This window comes from Monodon monoceros, unplaced genomic scaffold (assembly GCF_005190385.1).
Source record: "Monodon monoceros isolate NGI ecotype Baffin Bay Population unplaced genomic scaffold, NGI_Narwhal_1 Super_Scaffold_4, whole genome shotgun sequence".
NCBI classification, from domain to species: domain Eukaryota; kingdom Metazoa; phylum Chordata; class Mammalia; order Artiodactyla; family Monodontidae; genus Monodon; species Monodon monoceros.
Window position 1 is genome coordinate 22,762,498 of NW_021703781.1, and position 19,217 is coordinate 22,781,714.

Genomic DNA, 19,217 nt, shown 5'->3' on the forward strand with positions numbered 1-19,217 from the left:
CCAATGTTTCTTGCCTCCTTGTGTATTCATGTCCTTGTGTAGACCTAGTTTCTTCCCACATTGAATCAGGGTTGGTCTGTATAACTAATAGAATACAGCAAAAGTGATAATGTGTGACTTCTGAGGCTAAGGCATAAAAGGCCCCTTGCTCTTCTGGAGGGAAGCCAGTCTCATTTGAACACAACACTCAAGCAGGCTTGCGGAGAGCCTACAGAGAGAGGATCTGAGGCCTCCCAACCACAGTCAGTACTATCTTATCAGCCATTTGAGTGAGCCACATTAGAAATAAATCTTCCATCCTTGGTCAAGCTAGATGGCGAAGGCCCTAGCCAACAGCTGACTGAAGCCATTTCTAAGCCATTTGTTGAAAACACCTTCCCTTCCCCATTTAATTATTTTGGCAACTTTGTTAAAAATCAATTTACCTAAGCTCAAAATGGATTAAAGACCTAAATGTAAGGCCAGAAACTATCAAACTCTTAGAGGAAAACACAGGCAGAACACTCTATGACATAAATCACAGCAAGATCCTTTTTGACCCACCTCCTAGAGAAATGGAAATAAAAACAAAAATAAACAAATGGGACCTAATGAAACTTCAAAGCTTTTGCACAGCAAAGGAAACCATAAACACGACCAAAAGACAACCCTCAGAATGGGAGAAAATATTTGCAAATGAAGCAACTGACAAAGGATTAATCTCCAAAATTTACAAGCAGCACATGCAGCTCAATAACAAAAAAACAAACAACCCAATCCAAAAATGGGCAGAAGACCTAAATAGACATTTCTCCAAAGAAGATATACAGACTGCCAACAAACACATGAAAGAATGCTCAACATCATTAATCATTAGAGAAATGCAAATCAAAACTACAATGAGATATCATCTCACACCGGTCAGAATGGCCATCATCAAAAAATCTAGAAACAGTAAATGCTAGAGAGGGTGTGGAGAAAAGGGAACACTCCTGCACTGCTGGTGGGAATGTGCATTGGTACAGCCACTATGGAGAACAGTATGGAGGTTCCTTAAAAAACTACAAATAGAATTACCATATGACCCAGCAATCCCACTACTGGGCATATACCCTGAGAAAACCAAAATGCAAAGAGTCATGTACCAAAATGTTCATTGCAGCTCTATTTACAATAGCCAGGAGATGGAAACAACCTAAGTTTCCATCATCGGATGAATGGATAAAGAAGATGTGGCACATATATACAATGGAATATTACTCAGCCATAAAAAGAAACGAAATTGAGCTATTTGTAATGAGGTGGATAGACCTAGAGTCTGTCATACAGAGTGAAGTAAGTCAGAAAGAGAAAGACAAATACCAGTATGCTAACACATATATATGGAATTTAAGAAAAAAAAATGTCATGAAGAACCTAGGAGTAAGACAGGAATAAAGACACAGACCTACTGGAGAACTGACTTGAGGATATGGGGAGGGGGAAGGGTGAGCTGTGACAGGGCAAGAGAGAGGCATGGACATATATACACTAACAAACGTAAAGTAGATAGCTAGTGGGAAGCAGCCGCATGGCACAAGGATATCAGCTCGGTGCTTTGTGACCGCCTGGAGGGGGGGGATAGGGAGGGTGGGAGGGAGGGAGACGCAAGAGGGAAGAGATATGGGAACATATGTATAACTGATTCACTTTGTTACAAAGCAGAAACTAACACACCATTGTAAAGCAATTATACCCCAATAAAGATGTTAAAAAAAAATCAATTTACCATGTAAGTGTGCATCCACTCTTCTATAATAGCTTCTGACTTGAGTAGCCTATTCTCTTTTGAAGGTCTTTCGATTACTAGCAAAGTATATGATTGTTTTCCAAAATATAAATAATGCAGTTTGAGAGACTCTGCATAAGATGCATTTGGGGTCATGGTTTAGGCCTAGCCACCTCCACCATTAGAGCAATTATAAAGTCTGCAGAGATAATAAAGACATCACTGAACAGACCTTAAATTGTATATTGATTGAGAATTACTACCAGAACATATCTCCATAGGGGCTATTTTATACTGACACTTTCCAATGTTAATTCAGTTAGTGTGATTGTCTCCAGGAGGACAACCCCTACTCTACTGCACTAAATAGGATATGTCCATGTTTGCAATCCTAGTCCTCTAAAGGAGAAAATATTTCTGTTTGCAGGGCTATCTATGAGACCTCTGCTGTACTGAATACAGTTACAGGGACCAGGAGAGGCCAAAAGAAGGTCAAATTGCTCTACATAAGAAAAAGTTGAAGAAGACATCAGGGAGAAAAAATATAGAAGGAAAAGGGACCCTGGAAAGGTGAGCCAAAAAGAGGAAGGAGACGTGACCAGAGAGTAATAGAAAGTATCAAAGTTTGGAAAACAGAGAAAAGAAAGCATATGAGCACATATGTGCACACATGTGTTTGAGAGAAAGGACAGAGAATACATGTTTTGCAGTAGCTCTTTACAAGCAAGAAAGGGACTTCCCTGGTGGTGCAGTGGTTGAGAGTCTGCCTGCCAATGCAGGGGACACAGGTTTGATCCCTGGTCCAGGAGGATCCCACATGCCGTGGAGCAGCTAGGCCTGTGCGCCACAGCTACTGAAGCCCCCGTGCCTGGGGCCCATTGCTCCACAACAAGAGAAGCCACTGCAATAAGAAGGTCCCACTCGCCACAACTAGAAAGGGCCTGTGCACAGCAGCGAAGTTCAGTTGGGTCTTCGCACTTGGCGAAGACCCAACACAGCCAAAAATAAATAAATTAATAAATTAATTTTTAAAATAAATAAATAAAATAAAAACCAGAAAGAAAGATGTTTAAAGAGGACTTTTAAATTAGCCATGCTTTGTGATGTGCCCTGTGCAATACAGTCTTCTAATTCTTTAGTAAAGGTCTACATTGTTCTTCCATGCTTCAGGAGTTGGGGTGGGGGTAGAAGGAGACAGGGAGAGAAGTTACATTATGTTTTCTGAGGCATCCACTTGTCAAAAAGTAGTTCAGGTACATTTAGGATTACACAACTATCTATCAATATTAACTCTAAGAATTTATAAGTGTGTTTTCAAGTATCCAAAACTCCAAAGATAACGGTTATAAAATTCATGACATACATTAATCACAAACACCTAAACTGTCATAAAACCATCATATTTGATCCCTCAAATTATTTAAAGTTAGGAGGAGAATTAAATAAATATGTCAAGATTTGGAAAGAAGTGAGAATTACCAGAAACCAATTTTTAGACTATTTTGTGTTGCATGACAGTTTGTTAGCTGATATTCTTAAATCAAAGGCCTGATTCTACCATAAATGATATCCTCAAGTCAAACAGCCAAGGCACAAGGAGAATCTGTGAAAATAGATATATTGGAGTTTAATAATGAATAAATTTTTAAAAGCACCAAAGTATGGTGAAAATGGAAAATCAAGATTCAAAGAAGGAGAGTGGAAGGAAAGTTTTTGGTTATTTTTTCTTATTCCTAAAGTCTTATCAGTGTTTAATTTTGCAAATTGAGAATGTCAAGTAAATTGTTCCTTCACTTAATCTTTTGGATAAAGTTTAATCTTTGACTAAATTTTAAGTCATTTTTGTCCTAAGCAAATACCATTTATATACTTCAGGGGTGATACGGAGTCACAGTGCAAGGAAAACATAATCTTCCTTAGCAGATTGGTAGCAATGTTCATTTTCTCTCACTGTCTCAGAGGTGGTTATTTATATTTTTTGTTCCGAATGAACATTTATATTAATATGCATTTTTACTAGTGAAATCTATCACAAGGATTTGTATTTAATTCAATATAAATAATAAATTCAATATAAATAATAAACATAAGACAAACTAAAAGGAAGAAATCTATATAAAAGTCAAAAGAAATAGAATATATTTCAATTCTATTGTAAGACCATATAATGTGAGATTAAGTAACATATTAACATATCATTCAGTAAAAAAATGTATAGAAACTTATATTAAAGCTCCTGAGGTAAAGTTCTAGCAACTACTTCAGTGTATATCCTGAAAATTAAACAGAACTGAGTATTTTAAAAAGAAGCTATAATTGCAGATACCTTACAGAGCATTATACTATTTTATGCATCTTAGAAGCTACATATCAGACACTACTCTAATCACTTGAAACTCTGAAGTTAAGGCTGTGAAAGTGGAATGCAGGTAAACTGCTCACAATAGAATTTCTATTCAATTTACTGACAAATGTTACTCCTGTTTTGGAGAACAAGACTATGCAAAGTATTTCAAAGCAGTGTGCTCACTGACTTAAAATGAAATTTAACTGTTTTACTATTCATTTACATGACCTGGTCTTAGATCTTATATGTTTTAAAACTTAAAACATGGCTACAGACTCAACATCACTAAAACATTCAAATTACTGACCTTAAATACAGGCAAATAAATTAATAACCTCATAAGAATCCTGGTATTGATCTCAACTGCACCATATCCTGAATCTTTTAATTTTTTAGATAAGCAGAAAGACTTAAGAGTAAACTTACAGCAAATCAGCAATTACATGTGTAACTACTACACTTCTCAGGTAGTCTAAAACCTCAATTGTTTTACCAGGATGGCTTTGTGCGGAAGCATTCACATTCTGGTTTCTGACCAACCACAAAAACTTATAAAACATCTGGCTAAAGTTGCAGGTACCATCAGGAGCTCTGGGACTGGGAATTCCAGACATGATTCCAACTTGTTAATACTCACAGTGCTCAAACAGTGAATCCTGTTATAATAGGATTGAACAAAATAGGGCCAATAATTTTGCCTTCTAGGACTCGACTGGATAAAGCCAAAGAGAAAAATCATTATCTAGGAGTTTAATCTCATTATTTATTCTAGTTAAGATCCACTTTTCAAGTTCTATAGTTTGAAGTAAACTTTTTTCTATCTAGTAGAAGTTGATGCACTATGCCAGCAAAATAGATGCTAACACATCATCTAGAACCTCCAAACATCTCTGGTATATAGAAAATCTGATAAAGAACGCAGCTTTACTATTTAAATTAAGATGTCATCCTTTATGAAACTGAAATAATTGGACTGTTTTAATATTAACATTTCTCTATATTGCTGAAATACATTTCGAAGCCTATCTAAATCCCTCAAGAAGTACTTGTGTTGTATTTCAAAAACAAATTATTGATAATAATATGCTTCTCCCAAAAGATGCAATTTCAGCATATAATTTCCAAATTATAAATAGTATTTCTACCTAAGGTTGGGGTGAAGGCAGGGAGAACAGGTGTTAGAAAGAGAAATTTCCCCATGCAATTAATGCTCACTCTTCATTATTTAGTTGGTGTACAGATAGATGCCAAAGCCTTGTGTAAGATACCAATCTTAAACAATCACACTATTCTCAATCAAACAGAAAATGTTGCACAGTTAAAATATGTGTTATTTTTCTTCCCCCATCCCATACCTGAACTTGCAGAAGATAGAATCTGGGGATATGTCAGATAAAAATTAAACTGAGATGTTTCTAATTTACAGTACTTTATGATTTCTACTTCTGACTCAGAGTTTCCAAACTTTTTAAAGGTATTATTGCATTTGAGGCAACAAACACAAATTACTGTGCAACAAACTGTGGAAGGTGAATGCTTAAGATTCTGGAAACTTCACTCTGCCAGAAAGCCATTCTCTTTTCAGTCCCCATTCTAACCACTTTAGCTCTGAGAAAAACTCCAAACACCTAGAATGTAAATGTTTTCCTATTTCATTAACTAGATGGCTAAAGAGAATATGGATACAAATGAAGATGCTTAAAAAAAACAGTGGCAGAAGATTTGATTAAAGCAATGATAAAAATTCAAAAGTCTACTAGAATAGCATTAACTTCAAAGAAATGATATAACTTTATTGAAATGATTTATTTCAGTCCTCAGTATCTGATGAGGTATTCTCAAAACCCTAGATGGGAAAAATCATCAACTCTATTAGTTTCTACCACATTATGCCTGCAAACTTGCTTTAAGGCAGCTCTGGGTGGGAGAATCTATATTTTGTCATTATTGATTATCTGCTACCCAAATCTAAGAATTTAATTTTGAATGTTGGCCACTCAAGTCAATCAGTGCTGAGAACTGTCCTGAGCTCAGCAGCAGTCTTGGTTTCAGTCACATGGGTTAGAAAAGGCTTCCCTATCACTTCATGGAAAAACAACCTCACATACAAATTTTGAAAAATAAGTCAATATAGTATTTCACCTTCTCCCATTTGGAAAAAATTATTACAAGAAAAAATGCACCATAAGAACAAAAATAAAAGAGTTTCACTCTGAGGATCACTGTTCACACCCTTGATTTACACTGTTCTAGTAACTATCATCTCCCAGGAAATCCTTTAGAAGAAGAATTTTTCAATCATTTTGAAATCAAACATTTTTAGGTATTCCTTGAATACCACCAACCATTAAAGACATATCAAGAATTTTAAAATTATAGTTTGCACGTTCTATGCCAGGCACTGTGCTAAACACTTGCATTATCTCTTTAAGTTCTCACTGCAATTCTATGAGATAGGTGATACTACTGTCTGCACTTAACAGATGAGAAAACTGAGGGTTAGAGAAGTTAAATAAGAAGCCCAAGGTGACAGTGCTATAAAGTGGCAGGACAGGTCATGGTCTGACTCCAGAACCCATGCATGAACTATTATATGTTGTACTGTATCAAATGCACAGAAATACATCAGGTGTCTATACTGTTTGCAATTTCTAAAATTTAATGCAGATTGAATATTTTGGAGCAAAACACAGTTTATTATTGTAAAATATTAATCTTGAGGCTTAGCTTGTATCAGCTCATTTATCTTGAAGTTGAAAATCTAGTTAATGATGTAGGTGCACATCATATTTTTATGCCCTGATTTGTTCAAATGTATATTTTAATCATTTTCAAAATGAGTATCATTAAAAGAATGTAATGATTCTCTATAATCTTCTTAATTAATAGATGTTACATTGATCTATAATTGGAGAAGCTTTTTATTTATATATAAAACTTCTAAAAAATGCACCATGGCAAAGCCAAATATGCAAACCAAGAACTATCCTCACACTTTCTCTGCAACCAAAGGTCATCAATACATATCAGTTGAGAACCCATTTTTACCAGAACAGAAGAAATAAAATGTTTTGAGTGGTTTTCATAGAAATCTATTTGTGTAACTTTGAAACATGCTAGAGTGTTTGTGCTAAAATAATTTTAAAACGGAAGTTAGTTTGGAACGAAGTCCTCTCATATCAAAGTGAATTTCAAATCTTGTTTCATGATGGAAAAGCTAAACATAAAGGTGTTGGAAATGTAATGGTTAGTCATGTTTATGCTTTCAAATCAACAATGATAAATCAAATGGGTTCACAGATGATCCCAAATTCAAACACAACAGAATCTAAAATAAAAATGTATTTAAAGACATCTTAATAGAAGTCTTAATATTTGGGACAACCAAGTAAACTATACCCTCCTTGGGAGCACTTAACGATTATATTATTGTTTCTCTGTTCAAGATGAAAAATCAAGCACATGGGTTAAATCAACAGACTTTAGTAGTGGTGGAACTCAGAGACTGGAAAGAGACATTATGGATACTCCTCACAGCAATATAATAAGTACTGACAACATTCATAAGCTGCATCTGAAGAACAGCACTCATACTATGCTACCAGAAAAACAAAATGATTCCAGCCTCTCCACAGGCAATAGGAACTTAGCATGCAAAGGACAAATTCCTGTAAGGAAGCAAGCAAGCAAGTCCTCTTGTATAAAGTAACTGCTCATTGACCTTTGGAAGCTTAAACAATTTATACTAGTGTCACCAAAATGAGTGATATTTATAGAACCCAGTATAAACAATTCCTCCACTACCTATTCTAAGAAAAAGAGTTTATTATTTTTAATATAAAATATAATTATTTTATATATAATATAAAAAGCTTATTAATAAGATATCCTTAAGAATACAATAAAACTTGATTCTGAATCCTTGATCAACAAAGGATACTACCTTCAATAGTCAAAGTTTAAAGAAGACTGATGCTCTTTGTCAACTACAGAGGTTGACTACTCAATGCTGCAGGTTCTGGAGACTTTCAAGTTCTTACCAATTCCTACCTCTTTTCTCTTCTCCTCATTGTCTAGTAAGGACACCTAAGTGAGACAAGTCTTTAAATCTCTAAGCCTTAAACCACACAATTATCAAAGGAGAGGAAGAATTTTTAGCTGCCTCCTACAAACTGTCCTGCCATAAACAGAGAACTGAAGTGGCTGTCCTCAATCACAGGTGTTAACACCTCATTTGATTTACACTCCTTAGCACTCTGCACGATGGTTGTGCCACAGCTATTCTAAAACAAAATCTCCAGGATTAGAAACATTGATAATGGGATTATCAATAAATTATTCTGATACAGTAATTTAAATATTTGTTGGTTTGTTTCAGAATGCAATTAAAGGCAAAGGTGGTAAAATAATCTACTGCACCAATAACAGGATGATTGGTTTGGGGGTTTGGTAAGGAGACTACTAAAAATATATACCATTTTAAGAAAAAGGAAGCACAAGAAAAATGTATAAAATAAACAGCACCTTGTGACCTTCATTAATTAATTATTTTAAACCAAAGGATGTTCTAATTAAGCTTAGTTTATATTTTTATTAAGAAATGCAAGAGTAATGTTTTTTAATGAATATATTTTGAATACATTTTAATAGTTCATAAACTATAATTAAAAAGTCTAAGCCTTCAAAGATCAATTTGAAAAGTACTTCTTAGGCGTGTCCTTGAAATTCTCCTTTGTCAGCCTACAATCTATATATTCTTTTTTATGATTTTCTCCATGTATTTGCTGCTTTTCCATTTAAAGTTGTTGATTAGCTCAAAAAAGCAAAATAATGAAGTCTTTCTAAATGTTCCATCTGTTTCCCCTTAAGTCATTTTATTGAGCAAAGTACAACTAAGCAACTGCTTATCTGTATTTTTTAAGAAATTTCAAAAGAAAAAAAAAACTACTAATTTTTCACTTGAAGTTACTGTTGTCTCACCATCCCTGCTACAGTTCAACTAGGAACATGGCATCTCTACTAAGACTATTTAAATGACCCAAGTAACTGAGTACCCATTATACAATGATTAAAACAGTTTCTTGACCTTTGGTGTGACACATAATGTTAAAACTTCCTTTTAAATTATGCTAGGTACTATATTCTCAAGGACTTGTGCAGCGTTTAAATTGTCATATTAAAGAATCATTCTGAAGGGAGCAGGGAAAGGACATGAACATGCACTGAACCTTTGTCCCTGAAGCGTTACTATGGGTTTTGAAACATTAATTAATTTAAGGCACATGCTGCTGAGTCAGTACCTGCCAGAAATCCTGATCAGAAGATGAGAAAAAGAAAAAAAAAATAACATTGTTTGATTATATGAACAAAAACTCCCAAATCAAACATATTTATATCACAAACTATTATAACATATAAAGGACCAAATGTGATTTGGAATAAAATCACTGAACACCCGAAACAGGAAATGAGGAATATATAAAAATATTTTATATATTATCTGCTAGGTACAGTAAGACAAAACAAAACAAAAACCCAAAAAACTCAATTCCTAACCTCGCCGAAATAAAACATACAATTACAGAAAAACTTCACATTACTATAAAAAGAAAACACATGAATAATTACCTATTTCTTAAAGAAAAGGGAAAGCAAACACTTAACGTTTTTCCATGGGTAGTGAAACCATTTCTTTAATTAAGGTTTCCTTTAAGGGTATCTCACTATCACTTCATGATATACTATTTTTTAACTTCATGGCGAATTCATTGCTTTACTACCTATATTTAACATATAGGCAACCAAACTCAGATGAGTTTAGAGGATTAATAACTACTCTAAGGAAGAGTTCAGAATGACTACTTAGAAACAGGTCTCTTGCAAAATTATGTTGCACTAAATAAAGTACTATTCATGTTAGTAACAAAAAGCCAGCCATCATGAAGGCTGGCACTGTTGAAGCAGTTTAAGTTACCTAATTCAGCTGGGTACCACTCCGAAGTACCTTCATATATCAAATGGTTTTAAAGATTTTTTTTCAACAAATAAACTTCACTGGCTGTGAAATAAAATTTGACCTGAACTTATCATACTTCTCAAACCAACCTTAGTAGCATGATAAAAGTTCTTGACTGAAAAATATATGCTATTGACAATTTACAAGCCTAAGGCTAGGACTGATGTGACAGAGACCCAAAGGATTTTACAGCACTGTGATGAGATGAATCACTGTGAACACAGAACAGCTCAGATATGAGAAATCAAACCAGAGGTCTCTCTTCAGTTCACAGACTAGCCTTTTAATCCCGGCCAATTGCTCATTACAGAGTAGCACAAGGAGATTTTTATAGCTGATTTAACTGGAAAGGAAAGAACAACGGAGAGAGCAATTATGAAGAGCACATGCTTTTCTATAGCATTTCATACAAACCGAGAAAGAAGATAACATACATGATAGCAGCTAACTCCTTTCATAAATTGAGTAAAGGGCTGAAAGTCATGCAAAATAGCTATAATTTGTAGAGCCAGATACTTTGCTTATTGTCCTGATTTTATAGTTACAGAAGATAATTGACACTCAGACGTTAAGTGGTCTCTTGCCCAAGGTTATCCATCAAGTATGTGGCAGTGTCCATATCTGAACACAGGATTGTCTATATCCAAAACCACATTCTCTCATCCTGCGCTATTATACACTAACAAGTACAGCAATCCATAATTTTGTATTTTTCATATTCGATGCAGAATACTTACATCTACTAACTGTTTACATGTAGCTTGTCAAATACTTAGATGCTCAAATTGGAAATCCCTTGTAAAATATTTCAGACACCAAAACCAGATTTTCTGAGGACTGCAGTGTGTTAAAGAGAACTAAAATTGCTAATTTGTAAGAAGAGAGAAAAATGAGAAAATGGTTTTAAAATAATTTAAAGAACTTTGGATGGGAAAGAAGGAAGACAAAAAAATTTGAGACTAAAAATAAAACAAGAAATTACAACAGGTGTCAAAGGATTTTCTGAAATGCTGAATCTGTACTTGATTTCATTTTGGTAATGTAATTACATTTTAAACTTTTGCTTGTCTAAAGACTAACTATAATGAGTAGCTCTATTCAAATTATTCTACATTTAACACACAACCAATCAGTATTTGAAAGAGTAAATAGTTTAGTTTGTAACAGAAATACTATTTTCTCTGCTATCTTGACTACAATGAGCCAGGATCCAGTTTTCGAAATACAGATGACAGTTTTCACCTTAAGAGTGATGCCTTCGATTAAAAAAAAAAGAAAAAACGACAGCATTTTCAAAATGCAAGTGGTGTTCATGGCATATGAGAAAACAATGGTGCAAATAACAGTGAAGTTGAAATTCTAATTTCTAAATTCAGGCATTATAATTTGTATATCTCTTGTTTTCTTCCTTTAAAATGAAACACTATGTGGTTTCTCAGGTTAATATTGGCTTCTAGCTGTACTTCATCAAAGCAGAAAAAATTAACTTCAATACTCTTACCAAAAACAACGTGAAATAGCAAGTTCTTTCTCGCACAAATAGCATTAAGTTAGTAAAATAAAAGAAATATTTGATGAGAAATTTCTATTTACAAATAGATCATACAGACAAGTAGCTTAGCTATATGAAAGGTGATATAGCATAGTCCTTAAGATGGTGAACTCTAGAGCCAGAGTACAAATTTGGAATCTTGGCTCCACCACTTACTAACTGTATGATCTTAGGTCAAAAAAAAAAAAAAAGTTACTTAACTTTTATGTACTTTAGTATCTTATTTGTAAAATAATGAAAATAGTAAGCTATCTAAAAGAGTGGCTGTGTGGATTAGAGTAATTATGTATAAACACTTAGAACAGTGTTTGGCATATTATAAACACTCAAAAAACTTCAACTATTCTTCTTTTTCATATTATTATGATTAGTAGTAGTAATAGTTCCCTCAAGAGACAAATAGAGTCAAGCATTTTTCATTTAGATTTTACTTTCAACTGGAAAAATAAACCACTGACAACCAATGAGTGGATATGTTAATGGGGTTTTTTAAAAGGGCTCAATTATCACCTCTAAAATAATATATAATTATGAAAATATTTGTGGAGGACTTCAGCACTCGAATAACTGAAATACTTTATCCTCTTAGAATCTGTTACACTTTTTAGGGCAAATGGAAACATGGACCAAAAAGACATGGAGCAAAAATTTAAAAATTCTGCCTATACATTCACATTTATCAATAGAAAGACCTGAATAAATACATCAATTCACCAAGAATTTAGAATTGACTGGTTTCAAGTCTCTGGAAACCAAAAGAAAGAGTGAGAGAGATGTGCCCAATTAGCAATGCAGAATTCATAAAAACATCAATCCTGCTATAAAAATTTGAGCAAAATTAAAGCAATTCAAATAAATGTGAAGATTCACCAAACTCTATCCTATAAGAATTTCAGCAACACCCCCCCAATTTACATTTGTTTGATCCGCAATACAATTTACTCTTAGAAGACAGGAAATCCCTCACATAACTTACTATACATGTCAAGGAGTAATAGTAATACGAGACCTTATTCCAGACTCATATTTTATCTGTCATATGAAGTAAATAATCACAACTCAAATAAAGCATTAAGAGTATTACATTACAGGAAAAAAAAATGTGTCCACACTCCCCTTGGGGAACCACGATTTTCCCTTAAAGGGAATGGAATTTTAAACTTCATTTACCAATATTTTTAAAAAAACTTTTACCTAGTAAGCAATTAAAAGCATTTTGTTATATTAAAGCTTTGCTTTTTAACTACAGCTCCATCTTTTTTTCTGCATATCTTTTCTATTATAAACACTGTAATTGGTATTTCCTTTTCTAGACTTTGACCATACTTTTATCTCTTTCACCTCAATGTGGCCATTTCATCTTAATTTGATTTAAATTGTTTTCCTGTTCCATGTAAACAAACATTCTTGTAAGTATCATAAAGGAGATGGGAATAAAACACATGTTAATTCTTTCTCCCAAATTACGAGAGATCCTAAGAAGACTGTAATTACAAATAATGAAAAAATTCATTCCAGAGGCAGGACTTCTGAAATGTTCAGGGAGAGGTTAGGGAAAAAGGCAACTTCATAGAAAGGAAAGAATAAAAAATCTATTTTCCAAAAAAAGAAATACATGGTGGAATGATAATGATGGACAATTAGTTTCAATGGGCGATTCACTGTTACTTAAAAGAAGAGTATGAACTTTAAAGTTTTTAGAAGAGAGAAGAGGACTACATCAAAGCTCTGGAATACTGGTATTCTTTGCTTAGAAACAATTTTACCCAGACCATGCAGTTTTCTACTGTAACTTAAAAAAAAAAGGTAGGGTTTGAGATGGAGAAAGTTGTCTATTACAGGCGATAGGAACAGAAAATACAAACCATAATTTCTATATTTGGTATGCTGAGGAAAAAAAGGAGAAGTAAGAGAAACAGGATAATGAAGGTTATAAACCACTTGAGATAAACCACACCAATACAGGACAGCAACTAACTGATTAAATGAACGAATATTTGACGATTATGTAAAATACAGGCTCCACTTAGAAACGGTGCTTTGTTTTATAGACCAATTATTGGATGATAAAAAATTAAACTCAGGAAAAAATATAGTTTTCATTAAAGAAATAATCCAAAATTCATGAAATAACTGCATTAACAAATCATAAGGAGAATGCATGGACAATGTAGGGAGAGAGTGCATTTCTAAAAAATCTGTGATATATTACCCTAAAACAAAAGCCAGACCATATTTTGTATTACCATCTATATACTAGTGCTAACACTCTATTTATAATAATTTTCAAATATCCTCTAATAGAAAATCTGAACTCTTTCAAGCTTTGAAGTTTTTAAACTTTTAAACATAGTCTGAATATTTTTACAAATATCATTTAACTACAAAATATATTCTTAAAACCAAAGGTCACTGACTATAGCTTCTTTATATTGAAATACGCCTGTGTTAGTAGATGGTAGATAGTGAAATGCATAAATGATGCAAGTGCCAATAAGAAGGTACTGCAAGACTTTTCTTCAAAGGAAATTGCTAAGCATCCTTAAAGGATTAGCATACATTAACATAAGGCAGTGATAAGCTCTGGAAAAAGATCTTCCCCCAAATTCAACAGCTGCTTAATCAAATTCAGTTTCACAGACTATCAGTTGAAACAGGAATGTTTCATTTACTTCTTGAGAATTTTCTAGTCAAAAAGAATAGGAGAAAAGATGACAAGTATCAAAGTAAGAAATAATTGTTCAATTATTTGTCAATATCAGTTGGGCCATTCTTTTCTACTTTGTATCTGGAGTTTGTATGAAATTCAAGTACAAATGAGAAAACACCCCAGGAAGATGATACTACTTCTACATTTGTTCTTGCTTTCAATGACAAAAGCATTAAAGTGCAATTCAACTAGAAGGCAATAAAATAAGCTAGTGTTTCTTACTGGTCAAATGATGGACTTAATTAAATGGTGTGCCTAATGTTAAAACAATGGGGGAAATAAGAGGATGAGAATAAATATTTCTCTAAGCATTTTATAACTAGTTCATCTTCCAAGTTTAAAAAAAAGAGAGCGAGAGAAAAAGAAAATTATCCATTAAAAAAATCAAAGTAAGTTTGAAAGGAAATTCCTCAAGGGTGTTAACTTTCTACTAATTTCTAATCATCATGCATGAAATTTACTATAATTACCATGTACATCTGTTTTTTCAACAGGATATTATCTTAGGAGTTATATACTCTGGAAACTGCTACTCAAGAATTGAGATTTTCTGATTGGGAAAACAAAAGAGCCATGAAGATCCAAAGGAAAACAAGATTGACAGTTGAATAAGCATTGATTCTTATAATTATCGAGTGAAGAACTTAATGCATGGCAAAAATCCCTGGAAAAACTACTAAACTGATTAAACACTGAATGAAATTTGTACTCTTCATTATATAAGATTTAAGAACAGTATAGAAACTACTTTCTTAGACTTCATATGAAATAAAAGGCAATTCATAAAGATATAAACTAGAGGTGAACTAAGTTTAAGAATCCTATTTAGGAAACATAACCTTCACTCCAAAACAAAACCTTAATAATATATTTGATAGAAATTAATACAGGACTTAAATGAAGAACCTGGCAAAGGAATTAAACATGCATATTACAACATGGATGAAAGGGAAATCTGTGCACTCTGCTAGGGAGACAAGCTATCTGGCTCAGGGTCACTGGCTCAGTTTTATACCTCCTTATATAAGTATCCCATTCCTCTATTTGCTTTCAGAACCCGTTCCCCTGGGTGAAGTCAACTTTCATATGCCTGACTTTCATGGAGGTCATACTTTCAAAGATTATACATTAATATCCTTAAATCTTGCCTTTCCTACTCTGATTTCAGAATTTTTTGCTTCAGTGCATAAACACTTGCAACTATAATCTGCTAAGATTGCCTTCCAAACACAGAAGCACTGCCATTTCTGTTTCCATAGCAAGATGGGTACACAAATACTTTAATGTTTTACTGCATTTTACTCTTGCTATTTCATAAAAATGAGTGGAAATAAAAAAAAATGCAAATGGCACAAATGATAAGAAATGTAGAGCTCATAAATTTAATACAATTGAAACAAACGTGGAGCTCATCAGTCATGCCGAAAGTTGCAAATTTTTAGGATCAAGTGGACAGGTACTGGCCAAAACAGGAAAAAATTAAACAGCACATATGAAACATGAGTTACCATTAGGACTTTTATATTCGGGAGCTCTCTAGGAATGGAAATTCCCCTTTTAACATGTAAAGTTGCTGTTTAACTTGCACATATTCAACTTCTTTACATGTTTTCAGGTTTATGAGAGAGGACTGAATTCTCATGCTACTCTGGATTCCTTCAGTAGCCAAAAAAAAAAAAAAAAGGGATCTGTAAAATTGATTTTGCAATAAGTTATTAGTGGTATAATGAGTCATACCTCCAAGAAATATGTGATTAACTGATTTTTTTCCAAGTCATCAAACATTTATTGATTACCTCTTATGTGCCAGGCATGCTCTGGACTCTGAGTGACATAAAGACAGATAAGACAGGGACCTAACCTGCCAAAGACTCTGAAATCAGACCCTGACATCAATGTCTGCAGCAACCCCTCACATGGATAAGGTATTTTATCGTACATAAAGCAGAGACACCAAGGATCAGAGAGAAGATTGGTCTGCACCAAAGCAGAGCCAGGACTCTAAACCTGGGTCTCCTAACATCTAAATGCCCTTTCTTTTTGTTCTTCCTTTCTTTTAGAATATGTGACTTTAAAAAGAGGATACCCACAGAGGGAGGCACGGTGCTACCTGAATAGAAAAGGTAATTTTTAGGCTGGAAGCCTTGGCTGAGATCTCGCAGCTCTTAAGGCAGCCACTCATTCCTTCTACTTGTGCAAAAGACCTTAGCACTTATATCTTCACCTTACCAGTACATGTAATTTTACATAAGGATGCAGGATTGACACATTCCTGCAAGATCAGTTTCTACTAACCCTGACTTCTACCCACCCACCTAGACCCTTGTTTGTAATCCTGCCTTTTTCAGCCACTTCATGATTTTCCTTCTGATTTCCTTCTCTTTAAGCTTTGTAGAGCCATCTCTGACTCACTCTTCTTCCTTCTGCCCTTTCTTCCTCCTCTTTAAAATTGACCTTTTACTTTTCTTTCTGACCCTGTGTAATATTTTCTTTTTCTTTTCGGAGAATTCAGCCTGAAAGGGGTAAACATGTTTAACTGACTGTTTTGAGATAATAAAATTGAAAGTTTTATTTTCTATACTAAATGATTTATTATATGATTTATTCAGGCATAAAATAAAGAATTGAAAGTAAGTATAATGCAAATTTACATGCAATTTGGGGTGCTCTTCATAACTGTTATAAAGCTGTAAGGACTTCTGTAATTTTCTAGTTAGGATTATTGCTATATACTATCAAAGCCTAAGGAAGGCTAAATCAGATAGGTGTTTTTATAAGAAATGTAAATGTAATATTGGAGGGCTTGTTAACCTTTATAATGGCTATTGAATTAAAATTCAAATGTCAACATACACTGAATTAGCCCTTAATATATACAGCGGGTAACCCATCAGTATTACCCTATACGGAAAAACACAGAAGAGCCTTCTGCTTGATTTTTTTCTGTAGAAGCATCTGAAGGCACTTACAGGCCTCCCAATCTAAACAACAAACTTTTTTGATAAGACAAACAGGTATTCAGAAATTTCTCACAAATAATTCTAGAGGAACTTAAAAATCTTCTTAGTAAACAACAGGATATATACGTTGTATCATAGTTCACTCACCTTTCCATCAAAGCGTTTTATTGTATATTGATCCAGACCCAAGTCTGTAAAAGAGAAAAAAACAATACTTAGTCACTGATTATAACTCAGGTGAAACATATGAAATGACAGCTCTCAGTTTTGTTTCCAATCATTCAATTAAATGTACTAGATGGTTTAGCCACAACATTATTCAAAGTCCATAGAAATAAAATTTTGTCCCACAAAGTGTCAGTGCTAAAAGATACCAACCTTTTATTTTATATATGAGAATATGAAGCTCTGAGATAAAGAGGGTAAAAGTTCATGTGCAAACCTATTCACCAGTAGAGCCAAACTAGAACCCTGGACTCTTCCCAAGGTGATGCTCTTTTCCATTACATCAAAATGATATATATTACCTCTAAATAAGGTGAGGGATATTAGTTTAATCTGAATGCATAATAATTTTTTGTATAAAGTTAAAGAGAGAAGACTTTAATATCAGAAGACATTTTGCAACACACCTAAACAGATAAATAGACCATCTTAATATTACTTTTTAAAGGTGGGTTAAGGGTTTTCCCTGGTGGTCCAGCGGCTAAGACTCCGTGCCCCCAATGCAGGGGGAAAGGGTTTGATCCCTGGTCAGGGAACTAGATCCCACATTCCACAACTAAAGATCCTGCATGCTGCAAGTAAAGATCCCACATGCTGCAACGAAGATCCTGCGTGCTACAACTAAGACCTGGCACAGCCAGATAAATAATAAATTAAATAAATAAATAAATAAAAAATAAATAAAAAATAAAGGTGGGTTAAATAATAAATTTAACCTTGGGAATCCCTAGCATTGTGAAATCCTAAGCACTGTGAAAGATAAAAGCAAGTATATTAAGTGCTCCTGAGGGCTGGGATTTTCTGTCTTTGCTGACTGCTTTATCCCAGTACTTGAAACAGTGGTTGATCAATAAATACCTAAAAAAAAATTGAATGAGTAAGATACAATCCCTGCCTCGAAGAGTCACAATTTAGTAAGAAAGACATATACATATAGTAATATTACAAGGAAGGATACAATGAGTTCAAAAGAGGGTGGTGTGGGAGTTTTTAAAGTGGAGAAATCAGTTCCCAATTACACTTATTTTTCTTGCATAATTACTCAGTTCTTTTCTTTCAGTTCTCACTTTATTCATGCCAGTTCAGACCCTTGCCTCATTATGCCCAGAGTACTACAAAGATAGGATTATCACTGCTCCCAAAGGAAGTTTTTTGCATTTCTGCTTCTACACATTTGGTTACACACGCTCCTTATCTAAAATATGCTTCACCTTCTAGAAGCCTGCCCTGAACAAAATGAACCACTGACTGAAAAAGAAAGAGATAAGTCAGTAAAAAGGAAAATTTAAAAACAAATCTAATTTGTAACCTCACAGATACTCAAAAAGATACCAGTCATAAAGGTAGAACATGCTTCTATGATAAGAGAACAGAAAACAAGAAAGAGTTGTAGACAATTAAAACTATGATTGCCTATCTCCCCCCTATTTCTTAATATACTGTCAAAAGATTAGGAAAAGGTTATCTCAGGACCACTGCCAAAAAGACAACAAGATGGAAAACAGAAAACAGAAGAGAGAATTATAGAGAAAAAGAGACTCAATACAAGATCTTATAACAAGACCTTTTCTCATTCAGAAATAGGTAAGAAATAATCCAAAAAGTATTACCAGAAAATTTCTCAGAGCTGAAGAGTGACACAAATTAAAAGAACTTATTT

General features: G+C 33.8%; 1 protein-coding gene across 2 annotated transcripts in view; it reads right to left on the reverse strand.

Annotated features, from left to right (window-relative positions):
* The window catches only part of MICU1 (mitochondrial calcium uptake 1), a 230,222-nt gene that overhangs the window by 138,452 nt on the left and 72,553 nt on the right, over positions 1-19,217 (reverse strand). For both annotated transcript variants that reach the window (XM_029245049.1, XM_029245050.1), the window contains one exon: positions 17,480-17,523. In XM_029245049.1, the coding sequence (XP_029100882.1) occupies positions 17,480-17,523 (44 nt within the window). The remainder of the gene's footprint in view (positions 1-17,479; positions 17,524-19,217) is intronic.